Below are 27358 nucleotides of genomic sequence, written 5' to 3' on the forward strand. Positions count from 1 at the left end.
ACGCTGAACAGTTCCTAACTTCACACCGGATTCAATGATACTTTGTTCAGATTATGCCCAGAGTGCGAGTTCCTCTACGCCGCACCGCGGAGGAACGGCCAAATGAAAAGGCGCCAAATTCAAATTTTGACACTTTTGAATGCTGGTATCTCTGAAAGTTCCTTAATCAAATGTGCATAGGAAGAAGACTAACTGTACATCAAATTTACGAGCTGCAATGAGTCGGTCACCATGATTCCTCAGGAATGAAGCTTATTACATGACGTTGCGTGTATGGTGAAGAAAGAACCATAATTTATGCTCTTGATCACAGTACACGAAGAGGACGTAAACATGGCGCGATTATCAAAACTGAGCGCAGTGAATATCCACCTGAAAACCATTGCTTATGCGTGGAACTTCGTAATAAAGTTCATTTTGTCACCGCCGGGACCGGGACCGAGGTTCGTATTTTCGTAAAAACGAAAATCCCGTAATAACGTTTATTTTCCTATAGCTTGGATGGGTCTTTTCCTCGGGACCAACGATTTGCTTCGTAATTACGAGAACTTCGTAATAACTTTGTTCGTATTAACGAGAATGTACTGTACTATTTTTTGACCTTTCAGTAGTATGTGACAATATTAATTTAGACCCTTTACCTAGCCATTGCCTAGCTAGAGTTAACACATTCCCTGCTGACCGTTTTTTGGAGAAAATGCCATGTGGCCGACTTTTTGACAAAAATTTTTACTTTTTATTATTATTTTAACGACATAATCTTATGATTTGTGATGCTGGGTACATGTTTTCACACTTTCCAAAAGTAACCCTTCATTTGTTAAAAATTTGAAATTAAAATTTTCTAAGTACCCTTTCAAACTTGTGATACCTTCCCGCAACACACCTACATGTTTCCAACATTTCTTTGCTCTTTGTCAGTACTGCAGCGAAAACCCATTCAGACTTTATCACTTTCTGAAAAAACTAATGAAATTGGTAATGCAGCTAATATTAATTTTAATCTGGAAATGATACATTGAAATACGATTTTAAATGTTTTATTGTACTAAAGTAAATATTGCTAGTATTACCAATATTTCCTGCAAAAGTGTTGTTTCCTATGATGGAAAATGCGACTGAACAATATGATACCCTGTGCATGTGTGTTGCATCATGTAGCATGTGTGTTTCATATTTTCATAATCTTGCTCTTTGTAGTATAATATTTTGTGGACGGTAAGGGTTGCTTAAAGTGAGTATAATCAGCTTGAAATATTTTGGAAGTACAGATTTTTAATAACAGACCAAGCTTTCAAATACTCTTAAGTTGGTCATTATCTTTGATAATGACTGCCAAACACTCGAAACCTTTGTCGGTCATTGAAACATCACAAAGCTGATTATTCATTTCAATTGCCACCATCAAACCTACAGAATGTGTGTTTGAGGAATCATAAATTTTGTGTTGTGTGTAAAAAAAATGAAGTGTCAATACCTGCTAATGGTTGTTTTTATAATTTTGCAGGAAGTGAATGAGGAGTGGCTGTCTGACAAGTCACGATTTGCTTGCGATGGCCTCAAGAGGCAAAGGTTGATTGCGCCCCATTTGAAGAATTCCAAGGGAGAGCTTGTGCCAGTCGAGTGGGAAGATGCCCTCGTGACTGTGGCCAAAGCAATCCAAAGCACTCCTGGGGACAAAGTGGCTGCAATTGCTGGTGGTCTTGTTGATGCGGAGGTGAAGAAGAAATTCACTTTTTTTTTGTGTCCCACACCAAGGAAACAACCATCCATTGCAAAATCTGTCACTAGAGTTCTATCAGAATTATATCAAAGACCAATATCTCAGAGGCCCCTCATTCAAATGAAAATAAATCACTCCTTGTTAAAGCTCCTTAAATTATGTGTCGACCAAATGCAAACTATTTTGACATTTATTATAGTGCTTAGAAATAGAATTTCAGTGAATGTTTGTGGTTACCGCTCAAGTCTATCATATTTACACCTTCGTAGTCACAAAATGGACTAAGACCACAAAATTTCCTTCATGTACAGCAGACTCTTGATTATCCTTGTTGCAGATTGTCCTTGCGAGAGTTTTACACTCCTTCAATGTCTTTCACAATCTTTATAAAATATAAAATTGTGTTTGCTGAGAATTTCCACTTCGACTTGTAGAATGTTTTTTCGCATCAAACTTTGGTGTGTCACTCAGAGTGTGTTTCATGTTGCTGTGCTCCCCTTCTTATCGGACAGGATTGTGTGATTCTGTTTGCTTTTGCTCTCTTTGCCAAAATGTAAAGTTTGCTTTAATTTTATTTGTCTATTTAAGTTCATTCACTTTATATCTAATTATTTTGCATCATCATATCTTTCAAATTTTCTGGATCTCTTCTAATGACTTTATATCCTCATGGTAGATGTCTTTTGCTAATGTTGAATTTTGGCTCTAGCATGTTGACATTAATGATGTTCTCCGAGTTCAGTGATTGTCAATAACTGAATATCAAGGGGCAAAATGGTATAGCAAAATTCTTACAAAATATAATTTGTTGTAGTATGAAGTGACCTGTCTTCCCTTTTCTTCACTCAAATTTTCTGAGATATCACAGATGTCATGTGTTTAAGTAACAAATTTAAAACTGAGTATAACATTTCTTAAATGATCCATTCTCAAATAAACAGCTTTGGTGCAGGAATTTCAGTGGTAGCTCAGTGCTGATATGTCTCTCTCCCCAGACCTCAGTGCCATTTGGAAGCAATGTCACTACTCTCCCCATTTTTCGGAATTGAGGAGATTTAAGTATCAAAATGTGTGTAAAGGGAAGATGTAATTGTATTTCACTGGTGTCATTTATGGATGACTTGCTGATTGATCCTTTCTTTTATTTTCTCTGTTTTTATTCGTGGTGCTCATTTCCAAGAATAACTGTTAATATTGTTCATTTCTTTTTGGTAAATTCGGTTTATGAAATCTTTCTTTTTCCTCTAAACTTTGCAGGCTCTGGTTTCATTGAAAGACATACTGCATCGCATCGGGTCCGAGTCGCTGTGCACTGAGGAGATATTCCCAATGAGTGGCTCCGCCACTGACCTCAGGTCCAGCTATCTCCTCAACAGCAGAATTCAAGGTGATGTACTCATTCTGACTTGACATGTCTTTCAAGTGTTAGGTGCATAGTTACTTCTTGAAAAGTCTTGTGTTTAGCAACAGATGTAGTGCAGGTGTTGCAGTTAAAACTTGACCTTGGACCTTAAAAAAGGACCTTGCCTGGGAGGGGAGGGGGTCACCACCCCACTCCACTCCATTCCCACCCCAAAGCATATTCCTAGTTACGCCACTGGCTGACTGTACACCCATGTCTCGTATAGTGCAATTTCGATTAGCGCAATTTCGATATAGCGCAAATTCGTTCCTCGGGGAAACATTGCGACGCAGTGTAGCCTAATCAAAAATCTTAACGCTCTCGTGATAAAACGTGAACTTGCGCTTAGTGCACACAAAATTTCTATCATTTTACGCATATTAATATTATTGCTTGCCTCAAATCTTCTTCTTTGTTTATACATTAATCGAAATTCATTGCTGTGCAATGGCCAAAAGTATTACTCGTCATTAGGTGCAGATAGCCGGCCTACCGAAGTAATTTATCTCGTCTCCTTAGCAGAATGAGTTAATTTAGATCATTAAACGTGGGGCTAGTGGAAATGAGTTTTTTTTAAGCAATACTGGTTGAGACGTAATTTTTGTCGTCATAGGTTATCGGGCGATTGACTTCCAGGTAGAGGGTCTACGCTATAGCCTTCAAGGTCATCGGTATTCACGGGGGAGAAATGGAGTGGTGGCGGAGTTGTGCATGAATAGCATCAATATATAAGAGGGAGGGGATAGAGTCTCAAACACAATAGCTTCGTTCCCTCCCCGCTGTCGTAGGCCCTCTGCGTCTCAAGAATACAGTTCAGAAGTAGAAGGTGATTTCGATAGAGCCATGCAGAGTAAAAACCAAGAGAAATGGCAAAAAATATGAATGCGGGTAGAAAAATCAAGAATTTATCAAGAAAAACCATAAACCTGGAAGAGAAATTGATATAGGTCAATTGCTTTGAAAATGGAGAACGTCAAAGCGATATTGCACGGAAGTTTAAACACACGATGCCTTATTCTGAATAAAGATGAAGTTAAAACAATAGTGACCTCAGCCGCACCAACTTCAACCAAGCGGTCTACACATACGGAAAGTTCATAGTGAATCAGTACAAAAAGAGGAGAGAGGTAATCGCTCCGAGACATTTAGTGAAAGCTCCGGTTGGTTCCAGAATTTAAACGGCAAGCAGGTATTTTCAGTGCTGCAATATCAGGTGAATCTGCAAGTGTTGATAACGCAGTCACCACAACATTTTCTGATGAACTCCAAGCTGTGATTGAAAGTGGCTCCTTTCCCCCTCAACTAGTTTTTAGTGTTGACGAGACGATATTGATTTAGAAAAGAATGCCTTCTCGTTCATTCATTTTCAGGGAAGGAAAACCTGGGTCAGGTTTCAAGGCATTTAAAGACTGTTTCACGTAGCTGCTAATGACTCGGAGGACTTCAAATTAAAATGCTTTATCATTCATAAACTCCGCTAGCTATGAAATGGCATTCAAAGTAGCATTTGCCTGTCACTTCGATGAGCGACAAAAGGGCCTGGGTGACACAATAGTTGTTTTTAGACTGGTTTGAAAAATCGTCTACTGCAGGCAATGCATTACAAACCCCTGAGATAGCAGATGGTAGCCCACCCGCACGACTGGAGGGAATTTCGAAAGCACGTAAGAATTTTTTTTAACGTGAATATAAGTCTTCAAATGCGTGCATACTACCTTTAAAGATGTTTTAAACTATAAAAATTTATATGAATAATGTTTTCTAAGGCTATTTATGGGAATATGTATGTTTTAGAGGAAATTCAATACCCAAGACCTATGCTACCAGGAACGCATCCCTATCTTCCCAATGCTAAAACGCTCTCGTATAACGCAAATTCGTATAGTGCAAAGACCCCAAGGAACGCATCCCTTGTGCTATACGAGGCATGGGTGTATTAGGCTTTATATTTCACTTCATTAAAAGTAATCTTCATGTTTCCTATCATGTTGTGTTTGGGCTCTATGGTGTCTAATTCACACTAAATGACTTAAGTTATTTTGAATAAGTTCAACAGATTCAGGCTTCAATAGGTGGAAGTTAGACATATTTAAATAAATAAGTTATCTTGATTTTAACATATGAGTCAGAAGAATGGTCTACTTCTCAAAAATATAGCTTGTAACTTATAAATTTCTAAGAAAGTTTTGATAATTGCTGTGCATATTTATTTTTCTTTTCAGGTGTTGAAGAAGCTGATTTTATGCTAATTATTGGATCAAATCCTCGCTATGAAGCTCCCTTATTCAACTCTAGAATTCGTAAGGCTTATCTGCACAATGAACTTCAAATTGCATTGGTTGGTCCTAAATTGGATCTAACGTACTCATATGAGGTGAGCTTTCTTAATTCCCCTGGAATTTCTTTGAATTTATCTCACGGCTTTTAGTCTTTCATTTTAAGATGCTCGCATTACAATTGCAGGCTTAATTTTCACTGAGCCTTTCGTATGACTGTCATATTTCCTCATTTTGAAAATAATTCATACTCTGAATTTTAGCACATCGGCAATCAACCTGATGTCCTAAAGCAGCTGGCAGATGGCAAACATCCAGTTTCCAAAAAATTATCATCTGCTAAGAAGCCAATGGTAGTTCTTGGTTCTGGAATGCTACAACGAGCTGATGGCCCATATATACTTTCCCTCGTGCAACGCATTGCTAAGTCAGCATCTGGGGTTAGTATGAATAATTTTGAGATTGCTCCATCCATTCATCAGCAGTACTCCATCATCAATGCATTCTTAACATCACTGTATTCTTTGACCTGAGGGGGGAGTAGTAGAGTGAAGGGAACTGAGGAAGTTATTATGATAACATTTTAGGAAATTTCAACTGGGAATTGTTACTTTTTCAAAGAATTAATAGGGTAGTTTCCTTCATCAAAGAAAACGAAAGGTATTGATTTCGATTCGTTACCCACCATTAGTGTATTCATAATGTACAAATTATTTGGTTTTAGATATACCGGTTTGGACAAATGGCAATGGTCAATTTTAACTGCATTTGAAAAAGGCCAGATTGGCGCCCATGCGATGCCACTCCACGTCACATCACAGGGACCTAGTTTCTATATGAGTAGATAGGAGTTTTACATCGTCTGAGATTACCAATGCATGCATGAGGCACAGAGCTCAGGGAAACATATCTTAATAATCACCTATTAAAACTGGCTAAGGTCGGAAAGTTTTGTTCGTTTGATAAGGTATTAATAATCCTTATTTAAGCTAAGTGCTACCAACTAGCATGGTACTCTGCTACCTGCAAGCATCCTGCGTCGTATCAGCGCTCAAAGCCTCGCCCCAAGGTCACCTCACAGGGCGGCAGCGGGAACCAGAACGACGTCACACAGAGTTTTCCCAGCATTCTTCCTTAGCCGTCGCGTTTTCGCGCGCTTGAAAATTTTCACTTTATTTGATGGCAAAAAATAGATATTGTCATTTAAAAATCTAAAAGCGTGAAATGCGTACTCCAAGAGTAATAATCTTTCCATTTAGGCAATAAAAAATAATAGGAAACCACCCTATTAGGTGCAGTGAAACCCCGATTTTTGTGCCCTCATTGATCGTTTTCCTGCATTCATCGTTTGCCGCTCCTGGTCTCAAATAAAGTTCCATAAAGACAATATTATTTTTTCCCGCATCTTTTCCCCGAAGTATCGTTTTCCCGCATTGATCGTTTTAAGATCGCGGTCCCATCGTAGAATTTTCCCGCATCCATCGTTTGACAAAAATGAGACGAAGTGTTTACTATGTGTTATTTGTGGCTAATAATGACAGACACATAGTTTGAATCTTCCCTAGGAGATTGAACTACCATAGGGAGAAGTTGAGTGCCGTGGGATAGTAACATTAGCACATTTCCCAAGATCCGCTACCCCCTCCATTCAGCACTCTCCTCCCCCCCCTCTGACACCTTCCTCTTCTCCGAAATTGAACAAAAGGTCTCAGCTTGCACAGGGATCGTAAATTTACAAAGACCTTAGCTTCGAAAGAAAGTATCAAGTTACATGAGAGCAATAGAAACGTGTTTCACGCCTCTCCAAGTCTCGCTCACTGAATTTTTTCAGCCTATATCCTTCAAAGTTCCTAGTATGTACCAACTTCTGTATGAATTACCTCTTAGCCCAAAAGTTGTCTAACAGTGAATTTCGGCAATTTGTATTATACTTTTATTAGATTGAAATATTAGTAATGTGCACGTAATTAAAAAAGAATGATACTCAAAACAACTTATTTCTATCATTATGCAAGCATTTTAAGCAAGGAAATAGTTGGAATAATACGATGGTGATTTTTGGCGAAACTCTTTATCTTCGCAGCTGAGCTTCTCTGCAGTTGATGCAGCATTTTTTTTTTCAAAAGCAGTACATCAGGTTACAATTTACGAGTTATGCTACAGGTCTCACTTGTCAGAGTTGCTAACGAAGCGATATCTTCTCAGGATATTTTGTTTCTTCCTGCTAGCAATCTGAATTCATCTGCTCATATAGAGCTACGCTACTTATTGTTAGAAATGAGTGGGTAAGTGCCTTCTCCATGGGGCAAAAAATTTCATTGCGCAGTCTTATGGTCATGCTTCACCCTCTGCAGTATGCTCTGCTTATGCCGCACGCGATAGCATTAGTGCCAAACTTCACCTCGTACGAGAGGTTCCGTACTTTCCAGGGTGAGTTGACTACAAACCAGCGAATGCTTTCCGTGTAGGTTCAATTAAGTCCGGTTTCATTTTCATTAATTTTATTTTTATTCGTCTTCGGACCATGGCCCTTCCTAAGAAACAAGTGAGAACTTTAAAAGATGGACTGAAAATAATTGAAGATGAAGAAAAGAAACCGGGCTAGAAGCACGTGAGTATTGCAATGCCTCTGAAAGGTTGTCCGCTAGCACGTGATGGCAGGGGTGGGGGTAGAGCGAGATACCTGGTGAAAACAAAAAGTTGGATGAAGCCGAGGATCAGGTGGGCGTGCCGCTGTTGATTAATGCAGCATTGTTCACGCTTAGATAGGAACATATTAATACATAGTTGGCTATTTTTGGCCTTTGAGATCCATCTCACTAGCAATCACTGCATCGGCGAAAGCAGTTGTTTTAGGCATAACATGCACATTGCTCTCGTAAATACTTGTACTTGAAATGGCATTTGATGGATAAGAATTTATGCATCAGACAGAAATCCATAATAGCGGTGCAAATGTCGAGTGGACTGCAAACATATTTTAGCATGGTGGCATGTTCCTTCAGGATATTTGAAAGAGATATTAGTCGAATCAGCAACATGACCTAAGTGTTTCGATAAAGTGCTAATATTCCTGTAATCAGCTAAAATCTTGTTTGAATCCCTTGATGAATATCATAATTATGCTCTAAAATCCAGCATTTCCCGAGGCATAGACAACCTAGCCAAACATTCCTGCATTGATCGTTTTCCCGCATTCATCGTTTTTTTCATTCATCCCCCTGAAATCGATAGATCGAGGTTCCACTGTATTACTTGTTATTATTATGTTATTGCTCTCTTAAAGTAATCGTTTCTTTTTCTAAAGTGTCGTACAAATATGCATAGGCCCAAAAACAGCGTCTGAATGAGGCATTCACTTTTGTTGATTCGTTGATTGTTCTCATTGGGGAAGGGTAAAATTGACTCCTCATTGTGACCCCCTACCTGAGGGTGATATCCTTATCTGTCTGTTTTTACCTGAGAATAATAGGTGAAATGCATTCATTATTTGTGGAAACAAAATACAGCACCTTAGCAAACAAGCAGTTCAGGGGGTTCAAACCCCCTAAATTTTGTGTGAGATTGGCCTTTGTGTGTACCCCATCCAATTGAAATGTTGTAACCCCCCCAAATGTTGTAACCTTTTGTTATGAATCTCTTCACCAAATGGCTGTTATATATCCACTCTTGTGTATTCCCATGAAAGTTCTTTATGCCTACAGGCTCCTGCTGATTGGAAGGTTTTGAATGTTCTACATCGAGTGGCATCCCAAGTTGCTGCCTTGGATTTGGGCTACAAGGCAGGTGTCGCTGCAATTCGTGATAATCCTCCCAAGCTGTTGTACCTTCTAGGAGCTGATGAAAATGTCATCACAAGGGATGATTTGCCCAAGGACTGCTTCATCATCTATCAAGGTATAATTTCATGCATTAATAGTCTTCTTACAAGGAGAAGTCGCCAAAGTGATGTTCAGGATCTGGATGCGGATGTTATTTTCTAAAACTATATAGGTAAGGTAGAAAAAGTGTCACGGCTTTCTTCCACATAGGCCCGGGTTCGAGAGATATTCGCATGTAAAGATTTCGCGCAGCATCAGGTCCCTTGAGTAAGCGCTCCCTATCACCTTCGACCGTGGCGGTGCGATCTAGGGCATTAGTCCTGTAAGCTGAAGTTGGTGTCACGGGTTCGAGACCCAGCGCCCACAATATTTTTTCTCTCTTCCAATTTTTGAAATCACTGTTACATTTTACCCCAATTCGTTTTAATTGGTTACTTCGCGATTTTTTAAGTTTAATATCAATTTATGGATTTTAAACGAAACTCCGAATTGTGCCTTACCATGCGAATTATAGGACGTATATAATTACTTACACGCAAATTTCCGGGGAATTTAATCATCCTCGCCCTAGCCATTGCTCCCACAGCCTATTTTTATATTCGTAATCTCAAGTCTTTCTTATCAACAAATAAACACTATTGCCTATCAGGGGCGGATCCAGGATTTTTTTCTGGGAGGGGCACAAGCAAGGCCGTATCCAGGATTTTGTTCTGGGTGGGGCACAAGGATACCTCGTAATACAAAACGAACGCAATGATAATGGGATCGTATAAAAAATCCTGCATATTTTTGAGGGTCTGGGGGGGGGTACGTGCCCCCGTGCCCCCCCCTGGATCCACCTATGTTGCCTATCCTCACATTCAGTTACTGACCCTAGCTAGTTTTCTCTTCCATCCATCCAGCACAATGATCCTTCTTTCCAGCAGCCTACCCAAGCCGTTTTCGAGGCCTTCTTTGTTTACCTTTCGCACCCGCTTTCACACAATTGGGCCTCGGCGCCTCATTCAGGGATTATCGAGGGTCAGTTGTGGATGCAGGGTTGTTGGGACGGAAGTCTTTGAAGGACGCTAGAAGGCAGGTCATAAGGGACGTATGGTGAGTGGAAGGACATTTTGTTGTAAACATCGAGATTCGTTGGAAAGACAGTGCGTGGGCGGTTAGAAATCTAATGGAGGGAATGCCTGGTGGAAATGAAATTTTGAATAAAAAACGTTTAACCTGGAAAATACTGGTGCTTCAGTAACGTAAAAAAGGCATTGAAAGTGGAGGCACACGCGTCAAAAACCGGGGTACGATTCACGAATGGATGTACAATCGGTTAATTGATGCGAGGCAGAGGTGTGCATCGGCGCACGTGATGAGCACATTACACGAAATTCACGCGTAAGTATTTATATACGTCCTCTAATTCGCGTGGTAAGGCACAATTCGGAGTTTCGTTAAAAATCCATAAATTGATATTAAATTTAAAAAATCGCGAAGTAACTAGTTAAAACGAATTGGGGTAAAATGTAACAGTGATTTCAAAAATTGGAAGAGAGAAAAAATATTGCCGGCGCTGGATCTCGAACCCGGGACACTAACTACAGCTAACAGGACTAATGCCCTAGACCGCACCGCCACGGCCGTAGTTGAGAGGGAGCGCGTACTCAAGGGACCTGATGCTGCGCGAAATCTTTACATGCGATTATCTCTCGAACCCGGGCCTATGTGGAAGAAAGCCGTGACACTTTTTCTACCTTACCTATATAGTTTTAGAAAATAACATCCGCATCCAGATCCTGAACATCACTTTGGCGACTTCTCCTTGTTAGCATTGCAATCAAACCTCTTGCAATTAACTTCTGGGGGGCATGAAAAAATTTTGTTGTTAGAGGTTTTTGCTGTATAGAATGTGGCTATTCCTAATGTACGATAAAACTATCCAAGTGAATTATTGACTGCTATGTCAAATTAAGCTGCCTATGGATAAATGAGAAAGTAATTTGTAAATAGCGTTATAAACACATTAATCCAATTTAGCGATTCTATCGCACGCTATTTCCTTTACAATGAATTGAAAAACTAGTATCACTTGCTTAGTACATCAAATACTGCTGCCGAAAATATTTTCAGAGACGTTTAATTTTGCCCATAGCCTCAGTGCATTGGTTACTCAGGTGATGAAAAAATGCTACCAAACACCTACCGTCTTCCATCACTGAAGAGTTTCGACTGATGAGAGATGAATCAAAGCGTCAAGGTACTGATAGCGACGGACTTCTAAATGATATACCTAACTTCTCCACTTATGGTCGGAGTTGCATCGTGTTTGGACTTGATGTTTTCGAAATTTTGTGCATGTAATTAATCTTGTACATTTATTGAGGTATAACATGAACTGCGATTAAGTTATTGCTTAGCGCCTAAGAGCCCACAAGGTGACTCATCTGATAATAACTTGGGGTCGGAGGAAATGCGATGCATTGAAAGGTGACACGTGGATCTCATGTAACCGGATTGTATTGCCTATATTCGTCTTAGGGGGAGCTTTCCCACACGTCTTGACATTTCCCACTTATCCTGCCCCTACCACATAGTTCCCCTCCCCAACCGTTTCCTTCCCGTCCACTGCCCTTGGAGGCGACGCCAACGGTGGCACATCACGTTACAAAAACCGTCAACCGTCTCGGCATTCAGCTGTCAGTGCTAAGGTGTACCTGTTGTTCTGCTTTCATATGTTGATTTATTTTCCACTCACTTTCTCTAACTTGCATTTATTTAGATCAACAGGTCCCATTATGAACGACGGTTATTGCCTCCGCCTCTAAAGCATACTATGGCACAATAATTTTTATATGAACCAGTCACTAATTTACCTTACTAATCTTTCATTCGACTCTACAATAAACACCGGGACACTTGGCTATCATCGTATTCACAGATCTAGTATTATTCATTTTTCAACGTCAGCATTAAAGAAATGTACTTCTCGTTGGAATAAAAACTTAAAATTTCTCATTGGGCCAGGCTGAGCTCGCTACAATGTGTCTTTTTCTCGATTCATGAAACTCCCCATCTTGCCATTCTTCCCTACACCTGCTTTTTCCCTACATGTGCACCATTTCAGTTTGAGAAAATTCACTTTCTCTGCACTTATCCATTTGTAAATTGTTTCGTTGTGTCTTGGAGCAATTGAATTTCTTTCTAACTTTTCCAGTTTCCTCTTGTTGGCTGGTCTGATTCCTTATTCCACCGTGCATACTTTTCGAAGGCTTTAATCATTATTTTGCAGATGAAAATGAGATTTTTAAGGTCCAGTTAGCAGGAAAAAATAAGCGGGAAATAATATGATATCGTCAGTAACCTTTTTGTCTTAGCTGAGATATATACACTGAGCGAATGACATTTTAAGACGTATTTTAAATGTTGCACAATATTGAAAAGATTAGGAACCGTATCACATTTCCAATTCGATGTATATTTTATTTTAATCAAAAGTTAACATTTTTCACCAGATTCGTTAAAATTAATTATGGAACACTTGTGTGCACTCCGCAATGATCACATGCTACTTTATTTCGGGCTCACTTCTTCAAATGTGCACTTATTCAGCTAAACGGATCCCATTATCAATGAAGCTAATTGTTTCCGCCTCTCTAAGTTACTTTTACACGGTAATATTTTATGGGAACCAGTCAAATTTTCAGATCGACTCTTTCCTTCAACTTAACAGTAAACACAGCAACACTTGCATTTCATCGTATTCACAGACCCACATACCCCAGTATTTATATATTGTTCAATGTCAACGTGTGGGTTGAAGAAAAACTTACATTTCGTCATGAGGCCAGGCTACAGTGTGTTGTTCTCTCGACTTCGGGAGCTCCCCCAATCATGCCATTTATCCCCCACATGCTTTCCGCCTCCTAGCGCAAAATTGAGGCCAAACATGACAGGCAAATAGTGTAAATATTCGCCAAGAGATGCAGCTACCGTCGGGAGAACCTCAGTGACGTGCCACCTTCTCATTCATATCTGCAATTATAAAAAAAATAAATAAATTATTGCAATTAATTATTTAACCTAACTTTATTTCTTTCTCTTCAAAGAAGACTGATTGAGTTGCTTGTTTATCCCATTTTAGATTTTCTTATTTAAAAAAATACTTGATAATGGTAGGTATATGATATTCCATTGATTCTTGCCTTGTTTGCATTACTAATAGGAGAAGTATGAAACTATAAAAGATTATAAATTTCAATGTACTTATTTGAGGTATCATAAAATATGGTTACAAATAAAAGTAAAAATGTAAGTATGAATAAATAGTAGAGATATGCGAATAGTATCCACAAATACTCGAATACCTCAAATACTAGTAAGTATTCGATAATTGAGGTCTCGAATAATTATGCTAAAGGTACGCTCTCGAATACTGTGAATTTCGCGCCATATACTGTCACACTCTGTCATTGGTAGTTGACTCAGAAAATTGTAAAGAACTGTAGTCGTTTAGTGCATGCAGCGCCGTTTTAGGCAAGTTGACGAACTACATCAAATTAGCGGATTAGAGCGGTGAAAAGAGTTCAACGTGGGGAACCGAAAATGATTGTGTGAAAAAATCCTAAAATCCCCGGTTTCCCCCACCAGAAGTGCCGTGGGATAGCAACCCTAGGGCATTTCCCACAATCCGCTATCCCCCTCCATTCAGTACTCGCCTCACCCACTCTGACCCTTTCCCCTTCTCCGAAATCAAACAAAAATCCCAGCTCACGCAGGGATCCAATTACAAAGACCTTAGCTTTGATAAAAATATCAAGTTACACGAGAACAATAAAAACGTGTTTCACACCCCCCCCCCCCTTTTCTCACCCACTGACCTTTTTCTGCCTACCTGCTTCGAAGTTCCCCATTTCTGGAGGTCAACTGCTGCATGAGTACCATGGGATAGTTACATTGATGAAGTGCAACATAATATCAATTCAATGAATAAGTGGTGTGTTGATAATAGAGTACTTATCAATGAAAAAAAATCTACTTTTATACAATTTCGTACTCCTCAGAGGGAAAGAATTTGTACTCCTCTTCTCAGGCTAAATGGTAAAATTTTATGCTCTTCGGCAGAAACTAGGTACCTAGGTCTATATGTTCACGAAACATTATCTTGGGAAGTGCATATAGACAATCTTTGCACCAAAGTGGCAACCGGTTGTTATTTATTAAGAAGAATTAAAGCTCTCTCAGATATTAAAACAGCCCTTTTGGTCTACCATGCCCATGTTCATAGCCGATTGAAAAATGGAATAGTAGTTTGGGGCCATTCTCACCATAGTACGAGGCTTTTTAAACTTCAAAAATGGGCCATCAGGATCTTAAGCAACACTCCAGGGAGGAGTAGTTGCCGGACACACTTTAAATCCCTAGGAATACTAACATTACCTAGTCTGTATATATATTCTACTGTTATTTTTGTCTGTCTCCATAAAAGTTTCTTTGGAATTGAAATTAATGCTGATGTACATAATCATAACACCAGAGCGTCCAGGGATTTTAGGGTGGTCACTCATAGCCTCACCCTCTTTAGTAAAAACCCCCTTTATGCAGGGGTGAAATTGTTCAACTGCCTTCCACATAAATTAAGGGAAACAAAACCGTTTTCACTGTTCAAATCCCAACTGTATAAATACCTCCTTAGTAATTCCTTCTATTCTGTGGATGAATTTATTTCGTTGAAGTGGAATACTTGACTGGTACTTGCATATATATTTATGACCTATGTATATTTTATTTTCCTCTATTTTGACTTGTTCTATACATGTAACTGCATGTCCTGGAGCGAATAAATAAATAAATAAATTAGCGCATTTCCCAAGATCCACTATCCCCCTCCATTCAGCACTCCCCTCCCTTCCACTTCCCCCCCCTCTGAGGCTTTCCTCTTCTTTGAAATAAAATAAAGGCCACAGCTCGCGCAGGGATCATATTACAAAGACCTTAGCTCCAAAAAAAAATACCAAGTTACCTGAGAACAGTGGAAACGTGTTTCGAGCCCCCCCCCTTTTTCTCACCCACTGACCTTTTTCAGCCTACCTGTTTCAAAGTTTCCAGTTTCTGGAGGTCAACTGCTGCATGAATCACCTATTAGCCCAAAAGGTGTCTAACAATGACTTTCGGCAATTGATATTACACCTCTATTGGATTGAAATATTAGTAATGTGCACGTAATTTAAAAAAGAATAAGACCAATATTTAAGCATTTTACGCGAGGAAGTAAGTGTCAAAATACGACGGAGACTTAGCATTCTCGCAAAACTCAATATGAGCAGCAGAGCTTCTCGGAAGTTGATGCTGTATTTTTTTCCGAAAACATATATCAAGTTACAATTTATGAGTTGTGCTATAAATCTCTATTGTTACAGTCACCGACGAAGGGATATTTTCTCAGGATATTTGGTTTCTCCCTGCTAGCATTTCGAATTCATCTTCTTATCTTGTGAGAACTACCAAAGATGGACTGAAAATAATTGAAGAAGAAGAAAATCTGGTGGAGAAGCGCCTGTATTTTGCAAAACGCCTCAGATTGTCTGCTAGCACTTGACAGAAGGAGAGGGGGTAAAGCTAGCTGCCTGTTGAAAATAAGAAGTTGGATGAGGCCGAGCATCAGATGGGCGTGCCGCTGAAATGGCATTTGGTAGATAAGAATGTATACATCAGACAGAAATCCATCGTAGCAGTGTAAATGGCGAGACGGCATGCAATCATTTTTTCGCGAGGTAGTGTATCCCCTTAGAATATTTGCAAGAGATGTTAGTTGAATCAACTACAGTAAACTCTTGATTTTACGAAGTCAGTGGGACCGGAAAATTGGCACTTCGTAAAATCGAGTTTCGTAATTTCAAACCTTTTTCATAAGTCACGAAAAAATGTTCGCTTTTGTTTCTTCCACCCTTTTTTGTCTTTAGTGGTCTTATTTAAATGTTTTTGGTGGTTATTCTTGGTATTATTCATAGAAAAGGCTTTTTTTATCTATTTATGCTGTGAAAGATCGTTAAATAATTATACCACCATAAAATTCCCATTTATCGTTCATACTTCAACATCAACGATCACTTAAGAAATTCCCGACCAGTTTAGAAAACGTAATCAAATAATGTATTGCAAAGTTTATTATAAGAATTTAATGTTATAAATTTGTGGTTAGGAGCGAATAACAACTATTTAAAACGCGTAAGATAGATATTTGTTTCCAGCACCCACAGAACTTAAGCGGCAGCCGGCCTAACCGCCATTTATGTCGCCCTCTATCGCTCAGTGACGAGAAAAAAAAGAAAAACGAGATTTCCATAATAACCTTCATAAGTTAATATTTCGAGTTACTCCGTATTTTCAGCTGAATGTGCTATCTTTTCAATTAGCTGTTTTCATTGAGATTCAGTCACGATCATAAATTACGTAGGATATCTTCTGCCGAATATTTGCAGTAAATTCTGTTTGAGTTCTCCGTCCGGATACTGTGCTCCATCATCTTTGCAGATGTTGCTACGAAAGACCTTATTCTTCATCAGGACCATATTCTTCATACCGGGTGTGAAGTGCTATGTTCATATAGTATTTCTCTCTTCTTTTATGCCGACAAGAGCAAGGTTCCAACCAGAAAACGACAGGAGAAACTTCTTCCATTATCGGAGAAATAAAGAGAGAATCGTTATTATCCGCATTGATTGTTTTCCTACAAGAGATGTTTCGCCTTTTCTCAACGTGTGTGAAGTATTGGTTCACCTGCGTGAATTCCCAAAAATGACACGCAAAAACCTGTACGTTCACCTCATTTAGTTTTCGTGTTCCTTTCTCCGCCGTATTGAAAGTTATGCAAAGGATCATTGACATAGAGAAAAGATTTTCTTAGCTTTAGCACTAAAAATAGTCGCGCCATAATCGTAAATAAATATAGTGTGGAAAGAACAAAGAAAATAATTTCAATTGAAACGTCAGCAGAGAAGAAGAGAGAGAATTATAAGCGCGGCACCATTTCCCCGATAGTGGAAGATACTTCTTCAGCCTCTCTCCGGTTAATAACTTACCCCCGTTGCAGGTAAAGATGAACCATGCCCTTCTCCACAGTCGGAGAACGTACCCAGTGGGTGGGGTGAATAAGAGTGGGATGGGGATTGCCTGAGGAAAGAGGAATGGTCAGCATAACGAGTGATGAAGGGGGCTGGAGAAAGAATTGGGTGGGGAAAGGGCCTTCAGCTCTGCCTCAGTTTACGTTTGGGGGCGTATTTTTCTACGACGCACTCAAGCTCTGTAACCTTAGGGAGGGAGTGAATGGGAAATGCCTGGGAAGGAGGGGTTTGGGATGCATAAGGTGGGTGTCAGCAAGATCAGCAGAAGGCCACGGGAGGAAGTAAACAAAGACTTTGGAAAGAAAGATCTCTCGGCATGGGAAAACGGGGAGACGCGCGAGAAGAAAGTTCATGGTTAGAGTTAGAAGTGCGTCTTCATTACAAGTAGCCCGAAAAATAAGTTGGTGGTTGATAGAGCCAAATACTTAATATATTTAAGTTGTTTATTCAGGAAGGCTATTATGTACACGAAAAGATATTACTAAAAAAAGCTGTTATTTTTTTTTTCTTTTTGCCCTTCTCCATCGCCGCTTCCACCATGGTTTCTCACTTGCATAAATGGGAATGAAATTGGAGACCTAACTCGTTAGCCAGATCATAGTATCTTAATGTTTGGAGGGCAGCGTGTACTTCTTTTTTATTTGGTGAAATTACTTCCTCACTTTCATCTTCGTCGTCACTGCTATTCTGACTAGTCCCGGCCGCTGCTTCTTCCGACGTATGTACCGGCGTCTCATTGTCGCAAGCCCGGAGATCATCGTCAAGGGCAATATAATCGTTTGATGTTGCGCGCTGTGCTCTGCCTGCTTTTTCCAAGAATTTTTCAAAATCATCTTTTAAGCCTCTAATCTCCTCCGCGATTTTATCCGCCGCAGATTCCTGAAGGTATAACGTAACGAATCAACCATAGCCGTGATATTATAGCAGTAGAATTACTTGTAGGCTAGTTGTATCAATTACCAACCTCGAGAACATCCTATTGATGTGCTATCAAAGGGAATCTGGCCGATTTCCACAATTTGCGATCGTAGTGGAGGAAATAAAGTACGTCCTTGAACCGTGTTTCTGCGATGAAAAATTACAATTTTACTAACTTGGCCATTTTAGCTAAGTTAACAAAATCGTTATTTCTCATCGCAGAAACACGGTTCAGAGACGTACGTGAATGCTTGATTGGCAGGAGTGCGATGCTAACAATTATTTTTTGATGATGGCATTGATTGATAGATTTTCAAAATGCAGTCAGAGCGGTCACTTTTGGGGAGGGAGGCCCCCCCCCGCTCGGAGGGTCTTAGAGAGGGGCCAGCGAGGGTGAGCTCGTAGAGGAAAGGGTCCCGGATTAGGGACCCTTCAAAATGCTTCGGCGAAAAGTAGTCAAGTAGTCTTCGAAATACTTTCACAGCAGCCTACCTTGCGAACGTACCAGGTACGTTCACAGCAGTGCAAAGGGTTAATTAGGTGTGTACGAAATACCCCGAGCGACCTTCCTGACATGTTAAACTACGAAGTATTGTCGATGTGATGTTTACGAATAGGCACGTAAATAGGGGCATTATGTCAGTCGCGATATTTTACTGCACTCCTACTTCCCCTAAATTCTCACCGTGAGGTTTTAGGTGAACCCTTTCTCTCCAAGGTTGCACTATCATTTACGATTTCACACTTTTAATGAACCACAGTTGGAAGCGCTGATTTTTTTTAGCTACTTACGCCGGCGTAACTAGTTTTGTTGACAAATATTTCGCCATAGTTCGTATAAACGAATGCCTTTCGCTCCTGGGGACCGATCCGAGGTTCGTAAATTCAAAACATTTCGTATAATCGAAGCTTCGTATAATCGAATAGCGCCATGTATTTACCGTAGGCTTTTCGCCGGGACCGCAATATCACTTCGTAAAATCGAAAACTTCGTAAAATCCTGCTTCGTATAATCGAGAGTTTACTGTATATGCCTAATTGTTTCCATAAAATTAAAATATTCCATTAATCAGCTAAATTCCTGTTCAAATCCTTTAAAGGAAATCAAACTTACTCCCCAATATCTTGTGTTTCCTGCTGCATAGGCGACCGAGTCAAACATTCCCGCATTCATCGTTTAGTGTTCGAGGTATTTGAATATTCGAGCAATGATTTAACATTCGAATTCGATATTCGAGTTCGAGAAATCTGCTCTTCGACCCATCTCTAATAAATAGCATCTATATCCATCGCTGAGACCTTTCTCATGTAAGCCTGTATCTCACCTGTGGACATTGCCTCATCACCATCACCAACATCATCTGCTATGAAGTCTGCTTTTTCTATAAAATTAATAAAGTCAGGTTAAAAGAAATTTTAGGTGACTTTCATATTGAAAATTTTACCGAAACAAATTAAAAGTTAATTAAAGAATAAAAATTTCATTTATCTATGTAATATCTATTTTTACAACACTAAAACGTTACCTGCAATTCCTTCTGGAGCCATGTTGGAGTTGAATATTGTAGGGGCTGTTGTCATTAACTCGGGCACAATACTATGTATCTCCGGGTCAATTTCAGGTGATGAAGGAGGCCTGCCTCTGCCAGTTTTCATTCTATTTTGCTTTTCGGTGGTTAATGCACTCCTCTGATGTTGCTTGATGTCCGACTACCATTTCTTATGTTGAGCTGCCGTTCGCTGCATTATAATACTGAAATTATTACTGCTCTGAAGGTCATTGAAATGAATGACTTATTCGTTCACTCACAGTTTACCGGCAAAACCAATTATCACAAATGTATTCCATACCGTAGAATTATAAAATGTTACCATACCTCATGCACAATGACACTCGACGTGTTGTGCATTTGCGTTATTTTTCTCCAAGCGTCTTCGTTTTTGCGAAGTGTCGCTCCATCTCCTTTTTTGTCCTCTATTTGTTTTTGTTTTTTCCCAGAATGTCCCGGAATACTTTTCTTTCCAAAATGGTATAGTGCCTGTATTTGGTCGACGTGGATGCCATAATCAAACTTCTGTAAACTTCACTTCTCTTCACTCGAAATAACCACCAACGATCACAATACTCTTTCACCACTTTGTGTTATGGAGCTGGTTGTCAAGTAAACAAATGTAACGTCGTCCGTGATTGGTCGATTTCAATAAGCATTTGCTTGACGAAGCTCGCCGTGTTTCAAACAAGGCCAGCTTGATCAAGACCAGCTTTGTCAAGGCGAGCTTATTTGTTGACTATGAAAGCGGCAACCAAATAAGCTTGCCTTGACCAATAAGGCGGTCTTCATAAAGACGGTCTCAAGTAAACAATTAAGTCGCGACTATGAATACGGAGACCCTTAGAGACCTCGTCTGCTAGCATTATTACCTCCTACTATCACAAATCACATCTGATAAACTGGACTAAAATATATGTAGTTCATTATTTCATTCTAAAGAAGTATCATACTAAATTCAGTAGAAAGTCAAAACATGACTACAAGAATTCTTTCATTCATCAGAATTTTTGTAGTACATACAGTTAACACTTAGCGTGCCGATCACGTCAATTGACGGAATGATGAGACAACTCCAAAACTGCTTTTCACGTCAATTGACGGAATGCTCATTTCAACACCATTTAAATTAGTTATTCCGTCACTAGACGTGATCCGTGTGTCTCTGTTCATTCCTTGGTGTAGTTAGTTCCATTTGAAGCCGATAGATGGCATAAGCATGCAGAAATATTATGCTTTCTAGCCACCTGCTCGTCTGTTGTCATTTCGACATTCACAGCATGCAAATGGATTCACGCCAGTTGAAGGACTGTGATATTCAAGCCTTATTAGAAGGTGATAATAGTGATGAAGATATTATTTGTGACAATTCTGATGATGATCCTGACTATGTTCTGCAGGAATTTCAAAATAATGAAGGTTAGTAGAGCAATTTGCCGTCATAAATTCCTAACCTATATACGTGAAACATATATGTTTGGTCAGTTGGATTTGTTTACATTTTTTTATGTTTGTGTCCATACGTTTTTTGTCACTATTTTCCTCATTTACCGATACATTTACTCATTTTTGGTTCAGATTCGGAATCAGAAAATGAGGACATGGACCAAACAGTAATCACCAACAACATACCGGCAAATCTTGCTGGTGCTTCTAAAAGCAGAAACAGACTCCAGCAACCTGATCCTAGAGCATTATGGAATGAGGTGGATGCTATACCGACTTTGGATGTTTTCAATGATATTTGTGGAGTGACAGATGATTTCCAACTAGATGTAAATAGTTCTGTGCTGGACTTTTTTTCGTATTTTGTTGACAATGAACTTATTGATATGTTCAAACAACAGACTAATTTATATGCACGTCAAAAGTTGAGAAAAATGAGAAGTTCTGAGTCTTTGACAGTCAAATCTAGAATGAATGAGTGGAAAACTGTTACTCTAGTAGAGATAAAAAAATTTTTAGCTATAATATTCCACCAAAGTATCAGCCAGAGACCTCAACTAATCGATCACTGGAGTAAAGACCCTACTGTTGCATGTAACTATTGCCCAAATGTCATGAGCAGGAACCGATTCCTACTCATTCTTTCCAACTTTCACTTGAATGATAATTATTTGTTCAAGAAGAGAGGGGAGCCAGGTCATGATCCTCTCCATAAAGTTCGACCTCTGATTGATAATATGTATTCAGCGTCGTTTTCAGCAGGCCTATCTGCCTGGAGAAAAAATAACTATAGATGAGGGTATGTGCGCATTTAGAGGTAGGCTGCAATTCAAGCAATACATGCCTCAAAAGCCCAATAAATATGGGATAAAATTGTATATGCTTTCGGAAGCCGACTCTGGTTACGTCTGGAATTTTAGTGTATTTTGTGGCCAGAGCAATGTTGTAATCAATATTGTTACTAATTTATTAGGCAGCTTATCTGGAGCTGGCCGTACCTTGTACACTGACAGATTCTATACAAGTCCTGAACTAGCAAGAGAACTTGAAAAAATTGGCACAGCTCTTGTAGGTACAGTAATGAAGAATAGGAGGGGTTTGCCAAGAGAATGGAAAAATCTAATTCTTCAAAAAGGGGAACAAATTTTTCGTAGGTCTGAAAATCTTCTAGCCATATGCTGGAAAGACAAACGCCCAGTGTACATGCTGAGTACAAGGCACACTGCTCAAATGATAACATATCAAACAAAAAGGGGCACTGAAAAAACAAAGCCTGCTTGTGTTCTAGATTATAACCAAAATAAGGCTGGTGTTGACCTAACAGACCAGTTGATGTCATATGGGGTATTTGACCACAAAACTGTGAAGTGGTGGAAGAAACTCACTTTCCATTGTCTTCTCATGAGTGTAGTGAATGCATGTATTCTGCATAATAAGGTAAAGGGAAAGAAGATGTCAGTAACTCAGTTCATGAAACTTCTTTGTACTGAGCTGCCAATTTGTGAGGGGGATTCTCCACGACAGGGTTCTAGTGGAGGCCAGCTCGGTAGGCTTTCTACTGGGAATCACTTCCTAGAAAAAATTCCAATCCCTCCAGGAAAGAAAAGAATACAGAAAATGTGCAAAGTTTGCTCTGCTAGAGTTAAAAAAGAAAGTGGAAAAGCAAAAAGAAAAGACACTTCTTACTGGTGTTCAGAGTGCAAACTAGCTCTGTGTGTGGAGCCATGCTTCAAAATTTTTCACTCTAAAAATTTTTTTTCTGCTCCACTTTGAGTAGTTTCAAATGTACTTTTTGGGAAAATGATATTTTAATTGGGTTTTTTATTGTTTTTTAAAGCTTTTTTTCAATGCTGAACCTTAAAAATAAATCATATGAGCATACTAGTATTTGGTCAAATTTTTGGAAAACTCAAAAACAGTTCTTTTTCCAAGAACAACATAAAAAATATATTGAAAAGAAAAAGCTAAAAAATGCAATATTTTTGAAAGAAGAAATCAAGAGCTTTCAAATGAGGTAAGTAACATTATCATGAGTTGAGTGCTTACTTTGTAATAGATTTTTGAAAAATAGCAAAAACGGCCGGCACACAGGGAATGACCTGCAGTTTTTGGGCCGGCATGCTAAGTGTTAACTCTCGATTATACGAAGCAGGATTTTACGAAGTTTTCGATTATACGAAGTGATATTGCGGTCCTGGCGAAAAGCCTATGGTAAATACTTGGCGCTATTCGATTATACGAAATATTTTGAATTTACGAACCTCGGATCGGTCCCCAGGAGCGAAAGGCATTCGTTTATACGAACTATGGCAAAATATTTGTCAACAAAACTAGTTACGCCAGCGCAGTTAGCTAAAAAAATCAGCGTTTCCGACTGTAGTCCATTAAAAGTGTGAAATCATAAATGATAGTGCAACTTTGGAAGGAAAGGGTTCGCCTAAAACCTCACGGTGGGAATTTAGGGGATGTAGGAGTTCAGTTAAATATCGCGACTGACATAATGCCCCTATTTACGTGCCTATTCGTAAACATCGCATCGACAATACTTTGTAGTTTAACATGTCAGGAAGGTCGCTCGGGGTATTTCGTACACTCGTAATTAACCCTTTGCACTGCTGTGAACGTACCTGGTACGTTCGCAAGGCAGGCTGCTGTGACGTACTTCGAAGACTACTTGACTACTTTTTGCCGAAGCACTTCGAAGGGTCCCTAATCCGGGACCCTTTCCTCGACGAGCTCACCCTCGCTGGCCCCTCTCCTCGACCCTCTGAGCGGTGGGCCTCCCTCCCCAAAAGTGACCGCTCTGACTGCATTTTGAAAATCTATCAATCAATGCCATCATCAAAAAATGATTGTTTGCATCGCACTCCTGCCAATCAGGCATTCAAGTACGTCTCTGAGCCGTGTTTCTGCGATGAGAAATAACGATTTTGTTAACTTTACTAAAATGGCCAAGTAGATAAAATTGTCATTTTTCATCGCCGAAGCATGGTTCAATGACGTACTTTATTTCCTCCACTACAATCGCAAATTGTTGGAAATCGACCGGATTCCCTTTGATAGCGCATCATGAGGATGTTCTCGAGGTTGGTAATTGATACAACTAGCATACTAGTACACCCATGTCTCGTATAGCGCAATTTCGATTAGTGCAATTTCGATATAGCGCAAATTCGTTCCTTGGGGAAACATTGGAACGCAGTGTAGCCTAATCAAAAATCTTAATTGCTCTCGCGATAAAACGTGAACTTGTGCTAATTACACACGAAATTTCTATCATTTTACGCATATTAATATTATTGCTTGCCTCAAATCTTCTTTTTTGTTTATATATTAATCAAAATCCATTGCTGTGCAATGGCCAAAAGTATTACTCGTCATTGGGTCCAGATAGCCGGCCTACCGAAGTAATTTATCTCGTCTCCTTAACAGAATGAGTTAACTTAGATCATTAATTAAGCGTGGGGCTAGAGGAAATGACTTTCTTTTAGCAATACTGGTTGAGATGTAATTTTTGCCATTATAGGTTATCGGGCGATTGACTTCCAGGTTGAGGGTCTACGCTAAAGCCTTCAAGGTCATTGGTATTCACGGGGGAGAAATGGAGCGGTGGCCGAGTTGCGCATGAATAGCATCAACATATAAGAGGGTCCCCTATAGAGTCTCAAACATAACAGCTTCGTTCCCTCCCCGCAGTCATAGGCCCTCTGCGTCTCAAGAATACAGTTCAGAAGTAGAAGGTGATTTCGATAGAGCCATGCAGAGTAAAAACCAAGAGAAAATGGCAAAAAATAGGAATGCGGGTAGAAAAATCAAGAATTTATCAAGAAAAACCATAAACCTAGAAGAGAAATTGATATAGGTCAATTGCTTTGAAAATGGAGAACGTCAAAGCGATATTGCACGGAAGTTTAAACACACGATGCCTTATTCTGAATAAAGACGAAGTTAAAACATCAGTGACCTCAGCCACACCAACTTCAACCAAGCGGTCTACACATACGGAAAGTTCATAGTGAATCAGTACAAAAAGACGATAGTGGTAATCGCTCCGAGACATTTAGTGAAAGCTCCGGTTGGTTCCAGAATTTAAACGTCAAGCCGGTATTTTCAGTGCGGCGATATCGGGTGAATCTGCAAGTGTTGATAGCGCAGTCACTGCAACATTTTCTGATGAACTCCAAGCTGTGATTGAAATTGGCTCCTTTCCCCCCTCAAATAGTTTTTAGTGTTGACGAGACGATATTCTTTTGGAAAAGAATGCATTCTCGTACATTCATTTTCAGGGAAGGAAAACCTGGGTCAGGTTTCAAGGCATTTAAAGACTGTTTCACGTAGCTGCTAATGACTCGGAGGACTTCAAATTAAAATGATTTATCATTCATAAACTCCGCTAGCTATGAAATGGCATTCAAAGTAGCATTTGCCTGTCACTTTGATGCGCGACAAAAGGGCCTGGGTGACACAATAGTTGTTTTTAGACTGGTTTGAAAAATCGTCAACTGCCGGCAAGGCATTACGAACCCCTGTGATAGCAGATGTTAGCCCACCCGCACGATAGGAGGGAATTTCAAAAGCACGTAAGAATTTTTTTAAACGTGAATAAAAGTCTTCAAATGCGTGCATACTATCTTTAAAGATGTTTTAAACTATAAACATTTGTATAAATAATTTTTTCTAAGGCTATTTATGGGAATATATATCTTTTAGAGGAAATTCAATACCCAGGACCTATGCTACCAGTAACGCATCCCTATCCTCCCAATGTTAAAACACTCTCGTATAAAGCAAATTTGTATAGCGCAAAGACCCCAAGGAACGCATCCCTTGCGCTATACGAGACATGGGTGTAATTCTACTGCTATAATATCACGGCTATGGTTGATTCGTTACGTTATACCTTCAGGAAGCTGCAGCGGATAAAATCGTGGAGGAGATTAGAGGCTTAAAGATGCTTTTGAAAAATTCTTGGAAAAAGCAGGAAGAGCACAGCGTGCAACATCAAACGATTATATTGCCCTTGACGATGATCTCCGGGCTTGCGACAATGGGACGCCGGTACATACGTCGGAAGAAGCAGCGGCCGGGACTAGTCAGAATAGCAGTGACGACGAAGATGAAAGTGAGGAAGTAATTTCACCAAATAAAAAAGAAGTACACGCTGCCCTCCCAACATTAAGATATTTTGATCTGGCTCACGAGATAGGTCACCAATTTCATTCCCATTTATGCAAGTGAGAAACCATGGTGGAAGCGGCGATGGAGAAGGGCAAAAAGAAAAAATAACAGATTTTTTAGTAATATCTTCTTGTGTATATAACAGCCTTCCTGAATAAACAACCTATATATCATAAGTAATTCCACCAAATAAAAGAGAAGTGCACGCTGCCCTCCCAACATTAAGATATTTTGATCTGGCTCACGAGATAGGTCACCAATTTCATTCCTTATTAACGGTATGTCATTCTTAGGGCTTTCTCAAAGGAACTCTGTTCACAATAAGCATGGTACACTCCTTGACCTGGTGTTTACATCCTCTGGCAAATTACACTGTGATATTGTATGTGATCCATTTACTGTCTGTGATAATTATCATCCCGCCCTTCACTTTGATGTGTGCTTGTCCAACCCTATTGAGCTGATTGAGTATTCAATGCAATTGTATGACTTCAAAGCCTGTGATTTTGAAAGCCTTTATAACTACATACTTGATCAATATTAATTGGCCCCAAATACTCTCTAATCAAAATATTGATAACGCGACTCACTCATTTTACAGTGTCCTCCACAATGCTATCCAACTTTACACTCCTATCATTAACATCAAAAGTAATGGCTTTCCAAAATGGTTCTCTGCTGAGCTCAGAAATTTAATATGTCTTAAGAAGCTGCATCATCAAACGTTTAAAAGAACTGGGAGTCATTTAGATTATGCAAAATTTTCTGAAATCAGAAGAAAGTGCAAAATCCTATCTAAAGAGTGCTACTCTAAGTATATGGACGAGGTTCAATCATCCATTTCACATAATACTAAATATTTCTGGACTTATGTCAAGAAAACCAAACAGATGGACAAATTTCCTCACCACATGACCTACGACAAAATGATTGCTGAAA

General features: G+C 39.5%; 2 protein-coding genes across 4 annotated transcripts in view; both read left to right on the forward strand.

Annotated features, from left to right (window-relative positions):
• The window catches only part of LOC124171324 (NADH-ubiquinone oxidoreductase 75 kDa subunit, mitochondrial), a 151010-nt gene that overhangs the window by 70615 nt on the left and 53037 nt on the right, over positions 1-27358 (forward strand). For both annotated transcript variants that reach the window (XM_046550471.1, XM_046550472.1), the window contains exons 7-11: positions 1508-1717; positions 2981-3110; positions 5348-5499; positions 5665-5841; positions 9106-9298. In XM_046550471.1, coding sequence (XP_046406427.1) covers positions 1508-1717; positions 2981-3110; positions 5348-5499; positions 5665-5841; positions 9106-9298 — 862 coding nt within the window. The remainder of the gene's footprint in view (positions 1-1507; positions 1718-2980; positions 3111-5347; positions 5500-5664; positions 5842-9105; positions 9299-27358) is intronic.
• LOC124171326 (piggyBac transposable element-derived protein 4-like) lies at positions 20831-23030 on the forward strand. 2 transcript variants are annotated; one of them, XM_046550474.1, is made up of 2 exons: positions 20831-21214; positions 21374-23030. In XM_046550474.1, the coding sequence occupies exon 2, from the start codon at positions 22043-22045 to the stop codon at positions 23012-23014; it is 972 nt and encodes a 323-aa protein (XP_046406430.1). In that variant the 5' UTR covers positions 20831-21214; positions 21374-22042; the 3' UTR covers positions 23015-23030. Both variants share the same exon structure in this region, with proteins under 2 accessions (XP_046406430.1, XP_046406431.1).

The sequence above is a fragment of the Ischnura elegans genome, chromosome X, assembly GCF_921293095.1.
Source record: "Ischnura elegans chromosome X, ioIscEleg1.1, whole genome shotgun sequence".
NCBI lineage: Eukaryota > Metazoa > Arthropoda > Insecta > Odonata > Coenagrionidae > Ischnura > Ischnura elegans.

What these genes read in the sequence shown, in the direction of transcription:
- LOC124171326 (XM_046550474.1), top strand. Translation starts at nt 22,043, where the DNA reads ATGTGCGCATTTAGAGGTAGGCTGCAATTCAAGCAATACATGCCTCAA.